Raw genomic sequence first — 19,985 nt, 5'->3', positions numbered from 1 at the left:
CTTCAGCATTCTTCTGTAGCACCACATTTCGAAAGCTTCTATTCTCTTCTTGTCCAAACTATTTATCGTCCACGTTTCACTTCCATACATGGCTACACTCCATACAAATAATTTCAGAAACGACTTCCTGACACTTAAATCTATACTCGATGTTCACAAATTTCTCTTCTTCAGAAACGCATTCCTTGCCATTGCCAGTCTACATTTTATATCCTCTCTACTTCGACCACCATCAGTTATTTTGCTCGCGATGTGGGACTGCAAAGCGGGAGATGCGTGTTCATATCTCCCTCGCGCCACTTTTTTTTTTTCACGTAATTATTAACTGTCCGTCCGGTCATCGAGAAGTCTGTTCGCTCCGTTCAAATTTGTGTCTGTGTCGTGGTGTTAAGTCCATTTGCTGTAGCGAAGCGTAAGAATGGGACCTGCAATGAAAATTGATTGTGCGCAACTACTCTACTAGCAGCCGAAAGGAAGTGGCTTTCGAATGGGAACCTCAAACGTTTGATGACAAGGCGACAACCGAATCCTCCACCGGAAAACACGACAGTACGTGTGTCATATGACAGGAATCTCTTATCTAGTACCTAATTTCTACGCCTGGATAGTGAGAGAGATATGCCTCCTTGCCTGATGAACGTGTTTGTATGAATGTGATCACTCCCAAGTACATGATGAAAACATAATAGTTTTTCAAATAAGCTGCAACAAATGAACGCAACAGTTAACAATCACTTTCTCAATTCTGTGTGACGACATACCTTCATAACGTTTTTGAAGTTGCGTTCCGTCTTGGAAGTCTTGACCCTTGAATTCCTTTGTTGTAACGTAGTTCACATCTCACACCCGTTTATTTGTTGTTTTCATTTCTGTGTCTCGGCTGTGTGGTATGTCGTCTGCTCTCACTACTCACCATGTTTACTTGCGACGGTAGCGTATTCTTACCACATGACTTATATTCTACAATACTGGCCATTAAAAATGCTACACCACGAAGATGACGTGCTACAAATGCGAAATTTAACCGACAGGAATAAGATGCTGCGATATCCAAATTATTAGCTTTTCAGAGCATTCACACAAGGTTGGCGCCGGTGGCGACACCTACAACGTGCTGAGACGAGGAAAGTTTCCAACCGATTTCTCATACACAAACAGCAGTTGCCCGGCGTTGCCTGGTGAAACGTTGTTGTGATGCCTCGTGTAAGGAGGAGAAAAGCATACCATCATGTTTCCGACTTTGATAAAGGTCGGATTGTAGCCTATCGCGATTGCGGTTTATCGTATCGCGACATTGCTGCTCGCGTTGGTCGACATCCAATGACTGTTAGCAGGATATGGAATCGCTGGGTTCAGGAGGGTAATACGGAACGCCGTGCTGGATCCCAACGGACTCGTATCACTAGCAGTCGAGATGACTGGCATCTTATCCGCATGGCTGTAACGGATTGTGCAGCCACGTCTCGATCCCTGAGTCAACAGATGGGGACGTTTGAAAGACAACAACCATCTGCACGAACAGTTCGACGACGTTTGCAACAGCATGGACTATCAGCTCGGAGACCATGGCTGCGGTTACCTTTGACGCTGCATCACAGACAGGAGCGCCTGCGATGGTGCACTCAAAGACGAACCTGGGTGCACGAATGGCAAAACGTCATTGTTTCGGATGGATCCAGGTTCTGTTTACAGCATCATGATGGTGGCATCCGTGTTTGGCGACATCGCGGTGAACGCACATTGGGAGCGTGTATTCGTCATGATTTCGGCGTGATGGTATGGGGTGCCATTGGTTGCACATCTCGGTCACCTCTTGTTGGCACTGACGGCACTTTGAACAGTGGATGTTACATTTCAGATGTGTTACGACCCGTGGCTCTACCCGTCATTCGATCCCTGCCAAACCCTACATTTCAGCAGGATAATGCACGACCGCATGTTGCAGGTCCTGTACGGGCCTTTCTGGATACAGAAAATGTTCGACTGCTGCCCTGGCCAGCACATTCTCCAGATCTCTCACCAATTGAAAACGTCTGATCAATGGTGGCCGAGCAACTGGCTCGTCACAATACGCCAGTCACTACTCTTGATGAACTGTGGTATCGTGTTGAAGCTGCATGGGCAGCTGTACCTGTACACGCCATCCAAACTGCGTTTGACTCATCTAGGCGCGCAGTCAGGAACCGCGCGACTGCTGCGGTCGCAGGTTCGAATCCTGCCTCGGGCATGGATGTGTGTGATGTCCTTAGGTTAGTTAGGTTTAGGTAGTTCTAATTTCTAGGGGACTTATGACCATAGATGTTGAGTCCCATAGTGCTCAGAGCCATTTGAACCGTTTGACTCAATGCCCAGGCGTGTCAAGGCCGTTGTTACGGCCAGAGGTGGTTGTTGTGGGAACTAATTTCTCAGTGTCTGTGCACCCAAATTTCGTGAAAATGTAATGACATCTCAGTTCTAGTGTAATATATTTGTCCAATGAATACCTGTTTATCATCTGGATTTCTTCTTGGTGTAACAATTTTAACGGCCAGTAGTGTATAAACCCCTCGTATGGCTATTACTGTCAAGCGAGTGTATCGCCGAGGAGGTGGTGGCGCCGTGTGACCGGTGTGTTTTATTCCGCCTCCTCACTGGCAGTGGCGCGTTATCTGCACGGACCGCCATTCTCGCTGGCGTCGAGGCGCCGCATGCAGCTGAATAAAAGGTTTTCCGCCGTAAGAGGCCACCGCATCTCCCCAACACTCCTGCCTTTACTGCCCTCTCCCCTGGGAGTCGCGGGACCGTATTGCCAAGACGCACGACTCGCCTCTGCGTACAGCGCCCCACCACTTTCTGAAACGAGTTGTGTGCCTTCTCTCCTCCTTATAAAGTTTCCAGTCCAATTGTCTTTTAATTGGAAGAAAGTAAGATTACAGTTTAACGCAGGCGCGGATTGGGGGGAGGGGGTTGTCACAGCCTATTCTCCCCATTCCCCCAAAAGACAGGGTGACACAGAATAACGGGAATGTCTGATATGAGTAGTAGCTGCCATGGGCAACACTGGCCGTTCGTGACAGTTAGCGAGTAAACAGTCCGTCAGTTCAGTAATCATGGATCAGTGGAACGGACAGCAGCGTGCGTTAGCCATAAAACTGTTTTATAAAACAATAGCCGGCCGCGGTGGCCGAGCGGTTCTAGGCGCCTCAGTCCGGAACCGCGTGACTGGTACGGTCGCAGGTTCGAATCCTGCCTCGGGCATGCGTGTGTGTGATGTCCTTAGGTTGGTTAGGTTTAAGTAGTTATCATTTCTAGGGGACAGATTGTGGTGTCACCGCCAGACACCACACTTGCTAGGTGGTAGCCTTTAAATCGGCCGCGGTCCGCTAGAATACGTCGGACCCGCGTGTCGCCACTATCAGTGATTGCAGATCGAGCGCCGCCACACGCTAGGTCTAGTCTAGAGGGACTTCCTAGCGCTCGCCCCAGTTGTACAGCCGACTTTGCTAGCGATGGCTCACTGTCTACATACGCTCTCATTTGCAGAAATGAGTTTAGTATAGCCTTCAACTACGTCATTTGCTACGACCTAGCAAGGCGCCATATTCAGTTTGTATAATTACTTCAAGAATGTATTCAAAAAATGGTTCAAATGGCTCTGAGCACTATGGGACTCAACTGCTGTGGTCATACGTCCCCTAGAACTTAGAACTACTTAAACCTAACTAACCTAAGGACAGCACACAACACCCAGCCATCACGAGGCAGAGAAAATCCCTGACCCCGCCGGGAATCGAACCCGGGAACCCGGGCGTGGGAAGCGAGAACGCTACCGCACGACCACGAGATGCGGGCAAGAATGTATTCTGAACAGATTATATTGTGAATCATGTACCGTCAAGAGCGACGTTCATCATTAATGGATTAAAGTTAAGTATCAAACTAATTACGTCCGCTTTCTGAATTCTAATTCCTTGTCATGTTCCAGACCTCACGTCAGTATAGTTCTTCCCTCCTCACGCCAGCCTGCGTGAGCTAAAACGCGTGCATTTCGGCCTCCACTCGTAACACGGTGTTGGCTCTTCTGCCAACACAAAACTGATGACCTCAGATGTTAAGTCCCATAGAGCTCAGAGCGATTTATAAAAACAAGAATAGTTTGTTAGCGGCGCAGAGGGGGTTTCGGCGTCATGATGCCGTTCCGTCGAAACACGCGATAAAATGTTGGATTAATAACTTTGAAGAGACGGGATCTGCCCTCAAGAAAAAACCAACAGGACGACCAAGAAGTGTGCGTTCTCCAGCGAACATTGATGTTGTACGCGAGTCTGTCTAACGGATCCCACGGCGTTCAATTCATAAGCAAGCAGCAGTGGTTGGAATGTCCCCGGAGAGTGTTCGCAGAATTCTTCATCTTCATTTTAAATTTCATCTGTCAACAAATGGTAACAAAAATAAACAATGACGATTTATTTCTAAACAATTTGTGGATGTCAGATGAGGCACATTTTCGTCTCACAGGTTATGTGAATAAACAGACCTACCGTTTGTAGACGAACACAAATCCTAATTACTTGTAAATAATAGATTTCAGCTATCAGTCGTCCTTTTGAAATTTTATTGGCAGATGTAGGTTACAGCTAGAAACTAGCCTTTCTCATTGCACAATCATTTTTCATCAATGCTTGTAATGCCTGTTGGTCGGGCTTCATCCACAGCACAGTTCATTGGATACAGTATTCAATTTGGGGGGGGGGGGGGGGCGTCACAGCTTATTCTCCCCATTACCCCAGAATACTGGGTGACACAGAATAACGGGAATGTTTTACATGAGTAGTGGCAGCCATGGGAAACACTGGGCGTTCGTGACAGTTAGCGAGTAAACAGTCCGTCATTTCAGTAATCATGGATCAGTGGAACGGACAACAGCGTGCGTTAGCCATAAAAATGTTTTATAAAACAATAATAGTTTGGTAGCGGCGCAGAGGGGGTTTCGACGTCTTTATAATTTAGGACTTAATTATGCCATTCCGTCGAAACCCGCGATAAAATGTTGGATTAATAACTTTGAATAGATCGGATCTGCCCTCAGGAAAAAATCAATAGAACGTCCAAGAAGTGCGCGTTCTCCAGCGAACATTGATATTGTACGCGAGTCTGTCTTACGGAGCCCGCGGCGATCAATTCGTAAGCAAGCAGCAGTGTTTGGAATGTGCCGGGAGAGTGTTAGCAGAATTCTTCATCCTGATTTAAAATTTCATCCGTACCAACTACAGATGGTGCAACAATTGAAGGAGAACAATTACCGGTTACGATTAGGATTCTGTCAACAAATGGTAACAAAAATAAACAATGACGACGAACTTCTAAAGAAGTTGTGGATTTCAGATGAGGCACATTGTCATCTCACAGGTTATGTGAATAAACAGAACTACCGTTACTGGGCAAACACAAATCCTAATTACTTGTAAATAATAGATTTCAGCTATCAGTCGTCCTTTTGAAATTTTATTGGCAGATCTAGATTTCAGCTAGAAACTAGCCATTCTCAAGGCACTATCATTTCTGACCAATACATGTAATGCCTATTGGTCGGGCTTCATTCACAGTTCATTGAATACAGTAATCAGTTTGGGGGGGGGGGGGGGGATGCCACAGCCTATTCTTTCTATTTCCCCAAAATACAGTGTGACACAGAGTAACGGGAATGTTTGAGATGAGTAGTGGCAGCCATGGGAAACACAGGGCGTTCGTGACAGCGAGTAAACAGTCCGTCATTTCAGTAATCATGAATCAGTGGAACGGACAACAGCGTGCGTTAGCCATAAAAATGTTTTATAAAATCAATAATAGTTTCGTAGCGGCACAGAGAGGGTTTCGACGTTTTTATAATTTAGGACTTAATGATGCCGTTCCGTCGAAACACGCGATAAAATGTTAGATTAATAACTTTGAATAGACCGGATCTGCCCTCAAGAAGAAACCAATAGGATGTCCAAGAAGTGTGCGTTCTCCAGCGAACATTGATATTGTACGCGAGTCTGTCTTACGGAGCCCGCGGCGTTCAATTCGTAAGCAAGCAGCAGTGTTTGGAATGTCCTCGGAGAGTGTTAGCAGAATTCTTCATCCTGATTTAAAATTTCATCCGTACCAACTACAGATGGTGCAACAATTGAAGGGCAACAATTACCGGTTACGATTACGATTCTGTCAACAAATGGTAACAAAAATAAACAATGACGATGACTTTGTAAACAAGTTGTGGTTGTCAGATGAGGCACATTGTCATCTCACAGGTTATGTGAATAAACAGAACTACCGTCACTGGGCAAACACAGATCCTAATGACGTTCATGAGCGCCCTGTACACGCTAGTAAAGTGACAGTTGCTGTGGTGTTTCGTCGCATGGGCCGGCCGCTGTGATCGAGCGGTTCTAGGCGCTTCAGTCCGGAACCGCGCGATTGCTACGGTCGCAGGTTCGAATCCTGCCCCGGGCATGGATGTGTGTGATGTCCTTAGGTTAGTTAGGTTTAAGTAGTTCTGAGTTCTATGGGGCTGATGACCTCAGATGTTAAGTCCCATAGTGCTCAGAGCCATTTGAACTTTTTTTTTTCTCCACATGGGATTATTGGACCGTATTTTTTCGCGTATGATCAGGCAAACACAATAACTGTCAATGCTGATCGTTACGTGGAGATGTTACACACTTTCGTTACAGCTGCATTGAACAACTTTCCAGTAGTCCAAGAAGCCTGGTTTCAACAGGACGGAGCGACATCACACACTGCACGGCAATCAGTGGCATATATGCGAGAATTGTTTGGCAACCGTGTGAGTGATCTCATGATAAGGTAACATTCCCTGTGCGACCTAGATCGCCTGATTTATCCGTTTGTGACTTTTTTCTTGTGGGGCTACCTCAAGACCAAAGTCTACACGACTCGACCAAGAACCCTCGGTGAGTTAAAACAGAGAATTCGTGATGCAGTTCACAGCATCCCAACTGAGATGTTGCAGCAGATTTCACGAATGTATTCGTACTGGGCGACGCCATCTAAAGAACGTAATTTTTAAAAAATGATAAATGCCATGAATGGTGCCGGCCGCGGTGGCCGAGCGGTTCTAGGCGCTTCGGTCCGGAACCGCGCGACTGCTATGGTCGCAGGTTCGAATCCTGCCTCGGGCATGGATGTGTGTGCTGTCCTAAGGTTAGTTAGGTTTAAGTAGTTTTAAGTCTAGGGGACTGGTGACCTCAGGTGTTCAGAACCATTTGAATCATGAATGCAGTTTCTTTCCTTCATCACTTCTAGTTTTATTGGAATGTGCAAATGTTCCCGTTTTTCTGTACCCCTCATTTTTAGCCTGTCTCAGACGCCTTTCCACGACAACAATCATAAATTATGTAAAACTGTAATGTAACAATAACAAATGTTTTAATTATCTTCGCGCGTAAGTTCGTGGCGTTTTTGTTTTCTGTGTTGGTATTCCGTTTGCTATGGGTTTATTTATCCATTGTCGTGTTTTATTTGTAGTTAACTGTTTTCTGTTTGAGTTCACATATTGTCATGTGGAGATAGTGAGTGGGGCTGTGAACGCGAGAAAATGGATTGCTAAGTGGAGAAACCAGATCACTACCGACACATTCTTCTGTTTTAGTTCAGTAGAGGAGCGACAGCAGCCACATTTGCGCCGTGTGTGGGGATAGTGCCACTGGAGAGAGCATGGTTAGAAACTGGTTTTGTCGTTTTGAGGATCGTTTTGACGTTAGTGACTCTTCACATTCAGGAGTTGGGTGAAGCTCGCTGAAACACATTAACCCACAATGAGCCACGTCATTGTACTCGAGAGCTGGCAAATCTGATGAATCGTTGTCGTTCCACCATTGTGCGACATTTAGATGAAATGGGGAAAGTTCAAAAATCGGGTATGTATTCTTACCGCTTGCTGTAAGTCAAAACCACAAAAATCAGCGGGTGGACGTGCTTGCTGGTCATCAGTTTGAGTTTAAACAGCGTCGATGATTCCTCTCCTGTATCGTTATTGGTAACAATAAATGGTGTCGTTATGCTAACGTTGGAAAGGAATTGTTGATCCCAAACATAGAAGCAACTCCCCGTCAAAGACCTGCGCGCATCCACAAAAGATAATGTTACGCTCTGGTGTAATAGCGGCGGTGTGTGGTGTGCTACCAATTGCTTCCCCAAGATGTAATCATCACTGCTGACAGCCGGCCGCTGTGACCGAGCGGTTCTAGGCGCTTCAGTCTGGAACCGCGCTACTGCTACGGTCGCAGGTTCGAATCCTGCCTCGGGCATGGATGTGTGTGATGTTCTTAGGTTAGTTAGGTTTAAGAAGTTCTAAGTCTAGACTGTTGACCTCAGATGTTAAGTCCCATAGTGCTTAGAGCCATTTGAACCATTTTTGAACTGCTGACATTAATTTTCAACAACTGAGACGTCTTGCAGACGCGGTCAAAGAACAACCACCACAATGCGTGAAGAGATACTACTCTACGATAAAGCCCTTCCGCATTTTGTTAGACTGACAAAAAATCTATACAGGAGTTGGGTTCACCTGATCTGGCGCCCTCAGAATTTCAGCTTTTCCGCTCTCTGTCGAAAGAACTTCAAGAAACTTTCTTTCCGGTTGAAATTGCGCTCCGAATATCGCGCCATGAGCTTTTTGCCTTCAAAGCCATACGTGATTTCTTCAACTACGGAGTCGAAAACACTTGTAAATACAAGGAGAATGTATTATGATGACTAAGGTCTGTCTTTTGTGTATCTGTTGTGTTAATTAAACCAATGGAACAACGCTACGAACTCGCATACCAACCCGATACAGTAAAATATCAGCAACCTTCTGCATCAGTCTTTAAAGAACCGAATTACCGTGAATAAAACAGCGTCAGACGTCTGATTGCCGTATGAAGAATTAACATTTAACAAGTGATGTGAGGATAGTCACAACAACAAATACTCGCAGCTTTGACGTCGCAATTTACACGGCGTAATGTGTAAGTGTGTGGTCATTATCAGCAGTGTTTCACTTAACACTGCGACTGCGAACTCAGGCCTACAGACTAGAATGACTGGCCATCTTCGCGACTCCTAGTTTTCACGCCATTTTATTCTCTGAAAGTTACGGGAAGACATGTCCGACAGAACAGACCACTCGGTTGTAAGCGCTACAGTCTGGAACCGCGCGACCGCTACGGTCGCAGGTTCGAATCCTGCCTCGGGCATGGATGTGTGTGATGTCCTTAGGTTAGTTAGGTTTAAGTAGTTCTAAGTTCTAGGGGACTGATGATCTCAGATGTTAAGTCCCATAGTGCTCAGAGCCATTTGCACCAAGCCAGACCATTCGTATCTACTATCGGCCGCGGCGGGAGTTTGATGAAAAACTGTCAGTGTGGATGCACAACCAGCGTCCGAAGTTCAAATGACTCCAAGCACTTTGGGACATCTGAGGTCATCAGTTCCCTAGACTTAGAACTACTTAAACCTAACTAACCTTAGGACAGCACACACATCCATGCCCGAGGCAGGATTCGGACCTCATGCCTTATTATGGAGAACTTTCTCTACCCCTGGGATGATGGACGAATACGGCAGTTACATACTCACAGGGTGCGGCGCGCGAATTTCCATGTGTTAAAATTAATCATAAAAGAGAAGGTGCTAGAGATATCAATTTAATTCTCTGTTCTCTGCATGAAGGCTTTAGTTCATTAGCTTTTGAAAATTATATCTTGAAGGTGGCCTCCGTTCTGTTCAATGCATTTGGAGAGCGAAATCGAAAGTTTCGATTCACTTTGTCCAGCGTGTCTCGGTCTGTATTGGCAATAGCAGCTCACCCAGGTTTGTGGACGATTGATATACGCCAAGGACTGAAGGTAACCTCACAATAAAAAGTCACAGGGGGCTAAATCTGTCGAGCGTGCTGGTCACTGATGCCCCTCAAAGAGCTGAGACGGCAAAGGAAGTGTTCGCGTTAAGTTTCATTGACTTTCTTTATATATAAAATGCAGTTTAACCATGAGCTGTTTATGTGTCTCATTAATCATCTAGGACGTAGGGTACAACAAGTAAGCTAAAAGCAGATTAGTTGACTAATCTGTTGTAGAATACATCTTGGATTATGGTTAATAACCGAAACCGGTAGATCACTAATGAAACAAACAAACAGCTGATGGTTACAATAAAAAAAAAAATCCTCCCGAACAGGCTATGAAGGCCCAACGGTACCGACCGGCCGCCATGTCATCCTCAGACAGTATGCGTCACTGTATGCGGATATGGCCGGCCGGAGTGGCCGAGTGGTTCTAGGCCATTCAGTCTGGAACCACACGATCGCTACGGTCGCAGGTTCGAATCCTGCCTCGGGCATGGATGTATGTGATGTCCTTAAGTTAGTTAGATTTAAGTAGTTCTAAGTTCTAGGGGACTGATGACCTGAGATGTTAAGTCCCATAGTGCTGAGAGCCATTTGAACCATTTTATGCGGGTATGGAGGGGCATGTGGTCAGCACACCGCTCTCCCGGCCGTATGTCAGTTTCCGAGACCGGAGCCGCTACTTCTCAGTCAAGTAGCTCCTCAGTTAGCCTGAGTGCACCCCGCTTGCCATCAGCGCTCGGCAGACCGGATGGTCACCCACCCAAGTGCTAGCCCAGCCCGACAGCGCTTAACTTCGGTGATCTGACGGGAACTGCTGCAAGGCCGTTGGCGGTGGTTAAAATGCATTTTATAAAATACTTTTCGGAAAAAGGAAATTGGCGGTAAGGTCTTATGGGACCAAACTACTGAGCTCGTCGGTCCCTAAGCTTGCGGACTACTTAACTTGCGCTAAGGACAACACACACATACCCATGCCCGAGGGAAGACTCGAACCCCGACGGGGGGAGCCACGCGGACCGTGACAAGGCGTCTGAAACCGCGCGGCTACGCCGCGCGGCAATTTTTTACGGCTGTTCTCACCCACGTTATGGAAAATTACAGAAGTGTCATTGCGTGCGTGCCGTTTCAGCCGCGTTGTTGTCTTGTTGGAACTAGACTTGCCCCACTTCCATTTCTCCAAGTTCGAGAAGAATAACTATGCAATCATCATCTGGGCATAACACTCAGAAGTAACCGTCAGCTGCCCTAATGTTCTCTTCGAATAATCACGGGCCAGTAACGCCGGTTTTGGATAATACACATCAAACAGTCGCACGTTTTGCTCGTTATGTTCTCCGGGGTTCGTACCACTGTTGTATCGCACGGTTTGTTTATTCACGCGTCCAAACAAATGAAAATGTACTCGCCGCTAAAGAATACAAGGGTGACACGAGCCAGGTTTTCGATCAAGGCTTCATCGAATTTTTTGTGAAGCAAAATCCCGTAGATTAAATGTGTGCACCACCATCAGTTGAGGAGGAAATTCCAAGTCTTTGTGAAAAGATCAGGAAACTGCAAGAGCAGCTGCATGTTTGCGTGCAGACAGCAGCCTTAACTTTCTCGGCGTATTTCGGTGGCTCTTGACAGTCGTGGTCTCTCTTTCCGCACACTACCAGTATCCGTAAACGTATTCGCCGAGATGACAATCTAGTTTCGATCAGGAACACGAAATGCAGGTACCATATGTAACTGTTCTCTGAATGCGCTTTTGGGACTTTTCCAACATTTGCGACACCATGTGTTTCATACTACGCTACTGGTCTCAGCGTCATCTACGTCTCTTCAGAAGTTTTTAAACGTTAATAAGAGTCGTCCTGTATGTGTTATATTAATAGCTAACTAATTACGACTTATTGTGTCTGTCTGGCAGAGTTTAGTGTCATTCAGAATGTTGCGTGTATACACGTCTGCTCTATCGGTAACGAAGTACTTCTTATGCGCTGTCACTCTGTAATGAAGATCTAATGACCTCTTTCTGTTTAGGTCTTTCGAAGCGTGTACTTATATTTGAAATGTGGAGGTAATTTATCTGCTTTTTATCATATTAATTGCCACTATCCAAAGCAACTGGATGGCGGAAGAGCAGCAGTTACGCGAGATTGCTGAGATGTACACGTTCATTAATTACTTTGCGTGCCATATGCGGTACTGCATCTGCCAACACTGTGAAGCTAATTAGTCACACATTAGGCATTCGCGGCCGCACAAAAGTTCTTCAACTCGCGACTTAATTGCTTGCAGAAATTACTTTGTCATTGTAATAGGGCCTCTGTAACACTATAATGTCTGCTTACTTTGCCACTATAAAACTTTCTGAGTTAACATATGTACGACATTTTCTGCATATATCAGACAGACATACATCTACAAACTGCTGCAATTTGTGTGTTGCAGAGCCGCTCGAAGAGCCAGCTAGCGAGCAACAGCCGGAGCAAAATGAAGACGCTGACGATGAAGAAGGTAAGGCGGTGTGAAATTTTTCTGTCACTCTGCGAGACCATTATTTGATATGCCACACATTGTTTACTCATTGACTTGCCTGCCATTTTTGGTCCCTTTTACGTTATAAATGAATTGTCATTGGCTAGCACATTTTAACACAAATTAAAATTTCGTTGACTACATTTAGGTTACTCTTTATAAATGTTCTATTTTTCGTACAAAACGGTTGTTTCAACTGCGTCTCACTTCACTGGTGAATTTAAAATGTTTCACGAGGGTCACTCCAAAAGAAATGCACACTACATTTATAAAAATACAGTTTCTTTCTGCATGTGTGAAAGTTTTACAGTGTGTAGATACATCCTTCCCGCCTCTTTTCTAACTTAGTTCAACCTGTTCCCGTGAGTGGCACCGTCACAGCATGTCTTCAGGATGGCTGCTACACTTGACGTTCGTCAGAAGCAACGTGCTGTCATAGAATTCCTGTGTTGTGAAAACGAGACAGTGGGAAACATCCACCAGAGGCTGAAAAAGGTGTACGGAGATGCTGCTGTCGATCGCAGTACAGTTAGTCGGTGGGCAAGCAGGTTACGTGATGATAGCGGGCACGGCAATATTGAGGATTGTCCGCGCAGCGGCAGGTCTCGTATTGCACACGCTCCAGAAAATGTGCAGAGAGTTAACGAATTGGTGACTGCTGACAGACGCATCACAGTGAACGAATTGTCGCGCTAGGTTGGGATAGGGGAAGGAAGTGTTTGCAGAATACTAAAAGGGTTGGCGTTAAAAAAGGTTTGTGCCAGGTGGGTTCCCAGGATGATGACAGTGGCTCACAAAGAAACAAGATAAACGGTATGCAGCGAACTCTTAGAACAGTACGAGAATGGTGGAGATGAGTTTCTTGGAAGAATTGTGACAGGTGATGAAACATGGCTCCATCATTTTTCACCAGAGACGAAGAGGGAATCAATGGAGTGGCATCATGCAAATTCGCCCAAGAAAAAAAAAAAAAATTCAAATCCACACCTTCTGCTGGAAAAGTTATGGCTACGGTGTTTTTCGATTCCGAAGGGCTCTTGCTTGTGGACATCGTGCCAAGTGGAACCACCATAAGTTCTGATGCATATGTGACGACACTGAAGAAACTTCAAGCTCGACTGAATCGTGTTCGACCACATCGGCAAAAGCAGGATGTTTTGCTGTTGCATGACAATGCACGGCCACATGTCAGTCAAAAAACCATGGAAGCGATCACAAAACTCGGATGGACAACACTGAAACACCCGCCTTACAGTCCTGACCTGGCTCCATGTGATATCATCTCTCTGGGAAACTGAAAGGCTCTCTTTGTGGAACAAGGTTTGAAAATGATAACTCCCTTGTGCACGCTACCAAACAGTGGCTCCAACAGGTTGGTCCAGAATTTTACCGTGTGGGTATACAGGCGCTGGTTCCAAGATGGCTTAAGGCAGTTGAGAGGGATGGAAATTATGTGGAGAAATAAAAATATTGTTCCTGAAGGATGTATCTACACACTGTAAAACTTTCAAACATGTAGAATAAAAGATGGATTTTTTAAAAAATAGTGTGCATTTCTTTTGGAGTGACCCTCGTATATTGCTAGTGATGCAGATATTGTGATTCAGTCCAGTAGACATACACCAGCAGTAGTAATAGCAAATGAAATTTTCACTGTGTCTTATGGAAGTAAGTTGCTTCGTGTTGTGTATTTCCAAGTGTTAATAATGAAATGGGGTAATGTTGCAAGTCAGTACCATAGCTAAACATTAACATATTATGTGCATAGAACCATCCAGTGAGGCACACACTCAGCATTTGTGTGTACATGTTTTAAAAAAGTTGGCATACTGATGACAGCACCACAATACATTTCACCCCATTGTGAACATTACACAGTGACAACTAGTCAGAATTTGAAAACAACAGCAGCATTCATAAGTATAGCATTAGAAGTAAGACAGACCTCCACTATTAACAAATAAAATGACTTTGACACAGACAGGTACAAATTATACAGCCACAGAAACATTTCATTTCTTCCATGGTGAATTAAAGCAGGTGATACATGACAAAAGCAATAATAAAAACAAACAGAAAATAATCTTTGTATGTAGATGTCTTTAGGTATTATGTGTATTTTAAGTGTCAGTTGTACTTTGATTAAGCACAGTGAAAGTAGAAGTTGTAAATGATCAGCAAGTTGGTACATATTCACTGGAAAAAAAAAAAAATTATTTGTGAAACAGCATGTGGGGAAATATGATGATGATATATGGAATATGAAAATAACTGACCACCGGGAGGGAATGCCTTTCGTCACTGTTTCAGTAATTTATTTATTATTTTTGCAACCCTGGTTTTGAGTTATTAGCTTATTAGCGTATTATCTAGCTTTACTGACAAACATAAACAAAGCAAAGCATTTACAGTGCTCAAAGATATCAGCTGCTAATACTATACCTAGAAAATAATACATTCACTATCATAGAATATTAAAGTACATTGTTTTCAGATCCATTTATAGTGGGGAACAACTTAAGAAAGATGAATGAATAATTTCTCAAGTTCAGCAATATCAAAGAGTTCAAAGTAAATGAATTCTGGTTGTCCATGCAGCAGCTGTCCAGGATGGTTCTTGTGGTGCTCCTTGATATGCAGAATTTCAAGCAGACACAATTTCTGTCCTCTATACCCAAAATGCAGTATTTGTACATTTGCTACATAATTGTGTCTCATGTCCAGACATTGCTATCCTCAGTTGCATAACAACTGCAGCTTCCTACCTCTGAGCTGTTGTTTGAGTCCAGAATTCAGACAGAGTTCTGTTATGACAAGCCAAATGTTCATTGGAGGCAGAGATGGTGTAAGAAGTGCCCCACAGAAGCGTAATAAGATCACTCTTGTTCTCTGTAGACATAAGTGATTTGATGAATATGATGAGCAGTAATCTGTGCTGTTTCTGATGATGCTTTAGTGTACAGGAAAGTGTCATATTTGTGTGACCAAGTATACAATATGATTAGGATAGTATTTCTGTTCGGTGTGATGAATGGTAGCTTGCTCTAAATGAGGGAAAAGGTAACTTAATAAAATGAGTAAATAAAACAATCTTATAATTTTCAACTCGGTGGTGTGCTGCTTAACACAGTTTGTCAATTAAATATCTAGGTATACTATTGCAGAACAATATGTAATGGAATGATATCAATTGCAGGAAAGGCGAATGGTACACTTTAATTTATGGAGAGAATTATGGGAAAGTGGAGCTCATCTATAAAGAAGGCTGTGCTCAGAAACTTTGTCTCATTTTCAATACTACTTAAATATTTGGGATCCCCACCAGATCACATTAAAAGGAGACACTGAAGCAATGCAGAGACGTGCTGCTATATTTGTTACTGGTAGGTTCGATCAACATGCATTATGGAAATGCTCCATGAACTCAAATTGGAATCCCCCAAAGGAAAGAAGTCTTCCCACAAAACATGATTGACAAAGTTTAGAGACAGGCATTTGGAACAGATTGCTGAACTATCCTACTGTCACGAACATACAGGGTGAGCAGAAAGTGTTGCCCTGATTATAAAGATTTAAGCTTGATGCTTCTACGGACACGTGAGCAGCAGTTTCAAACGTGGCACTTCACGTGACATGATGTCACTCTGTCGCACAGTGAGATGGCACCGCTGAGCTGCCCAACTACCCTCCAGCATGCACCACTCCGTCCCTCTCTGAAAATTTCCAGACGCCGCCATTACCTCGGTGTATGCAGAATACTGTGCCAGTCCCGGCAGTCAGCGATTTTAACTCCTGATGATGATGATGGTGGAGATAGCTACCGAAATATCTAGTGTTTTATTCGAAATGATGTGGCTTGTAAACTGAGAAGGTTTTATCAAAGCATACCACCGTGAAAGACTCTGAGGACATCTACATATATACTATGACATCAGGGAATGGCAGAGGGTAACTTGTGCTATTTTCCTCTCTTCCACCATCGAAAATGGAGCAAGGGGGAAAATGACTGTCTATGCACCTCTGTATGAGTCCTAATTGATCTTACCTGGTCTTCACGGTCCTTACACCAGATGTACAGGGTGAGCACAAAGTCTTGCCCTGATTATAACAATTTATTACAGAATAACCGTTTGACATAATAATTTACATTTAATGCCATTACATAGGTTAGTGTTACTAATTTCTTTTAAAGACCACTTACTTTAATGAACCTCAACGTGTGCTCCCTTGGTAGCTCGGAGAATGTCAATGCGGTATTCCAGTTCCTGCCAGGTGTTTCGTCACAGTACCTACATCAGCTTGTATCCTAGCCTTCAGTTCGTGACATCAGCGACTGATGTGACGAAGACTCTGTCCTTGATATAGTGCCAGAAAAAAAGTCAAGGGACGTAATGTCTGGAGAGGGGTGTAATGTCCGAATCAGTGGATTAGAAGGAACGGTCCAACACCCTGGCCACCCCGCTCTCCAGACATTACGGCCCTTGACTTTTTTTTCTGGGGCTATATCAAGGACAGAGTCTTTGTCATTCAGTTGCTGATGTTGACAAACTGAAGGCTAGGATACAAGCTGCAGTGGGTACTGTGACAGAACACATGTTACGAAACACCTGGCGGGAACTGGGATATCGCCTCGACATTTTCCAAGCTATCAAGAGACTAACGTAAGTGGTCTTAAAAAAAATAAAAATAAAAAAAAAACTAGTACCACTAACCTATGAAACAGCATAAAATGTAACTTATTATGTCAAACGGTTACTCTGTTATAAATTTTTATAATCAGGGCAACACTTTGTGCTCACCCTGTATGTTCGTGACAGTAGGATAGTTCAGCAGTCTGTTCCAAATGCCTGTCTCTAAACTTTGTCAATCATGTTTTGTGGGAAGACTTCTTTCCTTTGGGGGATTCCAATTTTTGAGTTCATGGAGCATTTCCATAATGCATGTTGATCGAACCTACCAGTAACATGTTCAAAGCCCGCCACCATGCCCTACTAAGTGCGTACCCATTGTCTATTTAAAGTTGTTGCTGTTTGTAGTCATTTCAGCTGCTTTTTTGATAATAGAATCCCAGTACAAAGATGTTTGAGCCAAAACTGTCATCTTTCCAAATTGTATTATATGTCCGTTTTCTAGGCAGTGTTCTGGCACAGTCGGCTTCTCAAGTTCCCTTTGTTTGATACGTTGCGAGTGCTCTGCACACCTCTTGGCAGCAGTGAGAATGGTTTGACCTATGTAAATGCCATGGCATCGACAGGGGACATCATATATATCAGGAACTGGAAAACCTACGTCATGTTTAACAGAGCGTAATGTATCTCTTATCTTGGAGATAGACCAGAGCACTGTCTCAGCCCACATCTCTCGAGGACACATCCTATCCTGCTAGTAGTTGCTGCAGAGTATGGAAGGAGTGGAGCTGGCTCGGCCTCTTCCAGTAATACACAAGGCATCTTTCACAGTAATCTGCCGCTGCAGTTTAGTGCATATATGACTAGTGATGGGCCAACGAACATGAGTGTCTGCAGACTTTGTTGTTGTATGACATATGGATATGTGTGCTCGCACTATGTAACTGCGTCACCAATGTATTTAATAGTAATGACAGCGACATATAAATGTGTCAGCTCATTTTAGGTTGACGTGGCCTTATAGCCGTAGCATCTTCACTTGATAATGGCCTAAGGTCGAAATTGGAATTGTGAAATAAAGAAAGTGTTACAGTCACTGGCATAAATATGATGTGTTTTATAAAGTTCTACATGACTGTGGATCCCAGGTGTAAAAAGTTTCATCAGCAGAGTTGCAAGTTTTAGCAATTTCTCTCTTGTTGTAACCATTTTCTCAGAACACATGGTTCAAGTGTTCAAATGCAGGCTTTAGACGGTTATCGTCAATCTTTGGCCTGTGTACTAACAGGTTTAGGACCACTATCTTGTCTACAGGGTGGTGAAAACTGTTGATGTTCAAGTACCGGTCTGCGAGCGTAGATTTCCTGTACGTTGAATGTCTGAGCCAGCCTCCAGCCTTTCACTCGACTAAAACATCCAAGAACAGAAGGTTGCCATCCCTCTCCAACTCAACAGTAAATTTAATGTTGGAATGGACACTGTTCATGTGGTTGATAAACATCTGCAGTGCAGATGTCGATATAGATATAGCAGGCATAGAAATACTGTACTTTGGGTGCAGTGATCAGAAAGTCTCATTGCTTCAAATACTGGAGATCAAGGAGCAGCACAAGAACCTTCCTCAGTGGCTACTGAGTGAACCAACATACTTCATTCACTGTCCACTCCTTGATACTGCCAGGTGTAACTGACTGCCCTGTCCATTATTGTTAAATTGCCAGTACTTCATTGTAATATTTTATGATCGAACGCCTCTGTAGCTGAATGGTTAGCATCACTGTCTTTGTTGCGGAAGGACCTGGGTTTGATTCCCCGTATCTCCTCCAATTTTTTTCGGAAAGTACGAAGGTCTGGTACAAGGTACACTCAGCCCTCGTGAGGCAAAATGAGAAGCTGCTTGAATAAAGAAGCAGGGTCATCACCAGGATTCTCTGCTGACAACAACAGCTGGAAGGACTGGCGATGTACTGATAATAATCATAGATCACACATCATACTCCCCCGTGGGCAACAGTTGGCCAATAGGAACAGACCTAAGATCTAATCCATGGGTAGAGTTTACATTTTTTTGTGTTTATGTGTGATTATGTTGGTATATTTTTGTATATTTGCACCAACAGTTAATTTATTTGATGACTGTAAACTCGTTGCTTTGTTTGTGTTTGTACCAGTATGCATGATTACTTCTTAGCCAGTAACACTAGGCAATGACTAATCCAGAACCTAGATTGAAAAAAATTGGTGATTGCATAGATTTAAAATTCTCACGTATCCACTATAACGTCTTCAGACTGATTACTGCAATGGAAATGGCAATTCTTACTATTAAAACCAATCAAAAATACATCATGAATTCATATTACCAAAACATTAACAGTAAATAAATAATAGTTGTGGAGCAACTAGCACTTAGTACCATATATACTTGCACAGTAAATTACAAATGAAACATCCGGTAGCACAAAATATTTTAGCCAAATGGAACCACAGAAAAATGTTCCCAAGAAAAGTTTCAGGAAAGCAGGACATTTAGGAAAAGAAGCGGTGCTGCCACATAGCAAATGGACTTCCTAGGTCAGTCATGCTTCTAAGCAATATTTTAGGATGGGTTTCAGGATTGTGTCCTTTGTAGACTGATTGAATTTTACCAGTGAAGCAAAGCCTGTTGCCCTCTTTACCTATGGCTGAGCCTATCTAATCATTTCATTTAATACACCCACAGACTGTTAGTTACATCAGGTATTTGTACAAGTTGAACGATTCCAGTTCTGACTCATTCATATTATAGCCATAGGATACCAAAGATTTTTGCATTTTGTAGAGTTCACAATTTTAAATTAGTGAACACCTCAAGCTAGCTGTCAATTCTTACATCATTTTTAAATATTATTGAGGCGTGACTGTGTATTTTCTGCGGCTTTTTTCAGGTAGTACTTCATTCTAGATAACTTTTCAGTGTCTTC

At 43.7% G+C, this 19,985-nt stretch overlaps 1 protein-coding gene across 1 annotated transcript in view; it reads left to right on the top strand.

Moving 5' to 3' along the window:
- The window catches only part of LOC126215067 (protein timeless homolog), a 506,610-nt gene that overhangs the window by 433,608 nt on the left and 53,017 nt on the right, over positions 1 to 19,985 (top strand). The window contains exon 16 of the mRNA XM_049941715.1: positions 12,308 to 12,373. Coding sequence (XP_049797672.1) covers positions 12,308 to 12,373 — 66 coding nt within the window. The remainder of the gene's footprint in view (positions 1 to 12,307; positions 12,374 to 19,985) is intronic.

The sequence above is a fragment of the Schistocerca nitens genome, chromosome 12 (genome assembly GCF_023898315.1).
Source record: "Schistocerca nitens isolate TAMUIC-IGC-003100 chromosome 12, iqSchNite1.1, whole genome shotgun sequence".
NCBI lineage: Eukaryota > Metazoa > Arthropoda > Insecta > Orthoptera > Acrididae > Schistocerca > Schistocerca nitens.
This window is presented reverse-complemented; position numbering and strand designations above follow the sequence as displayed.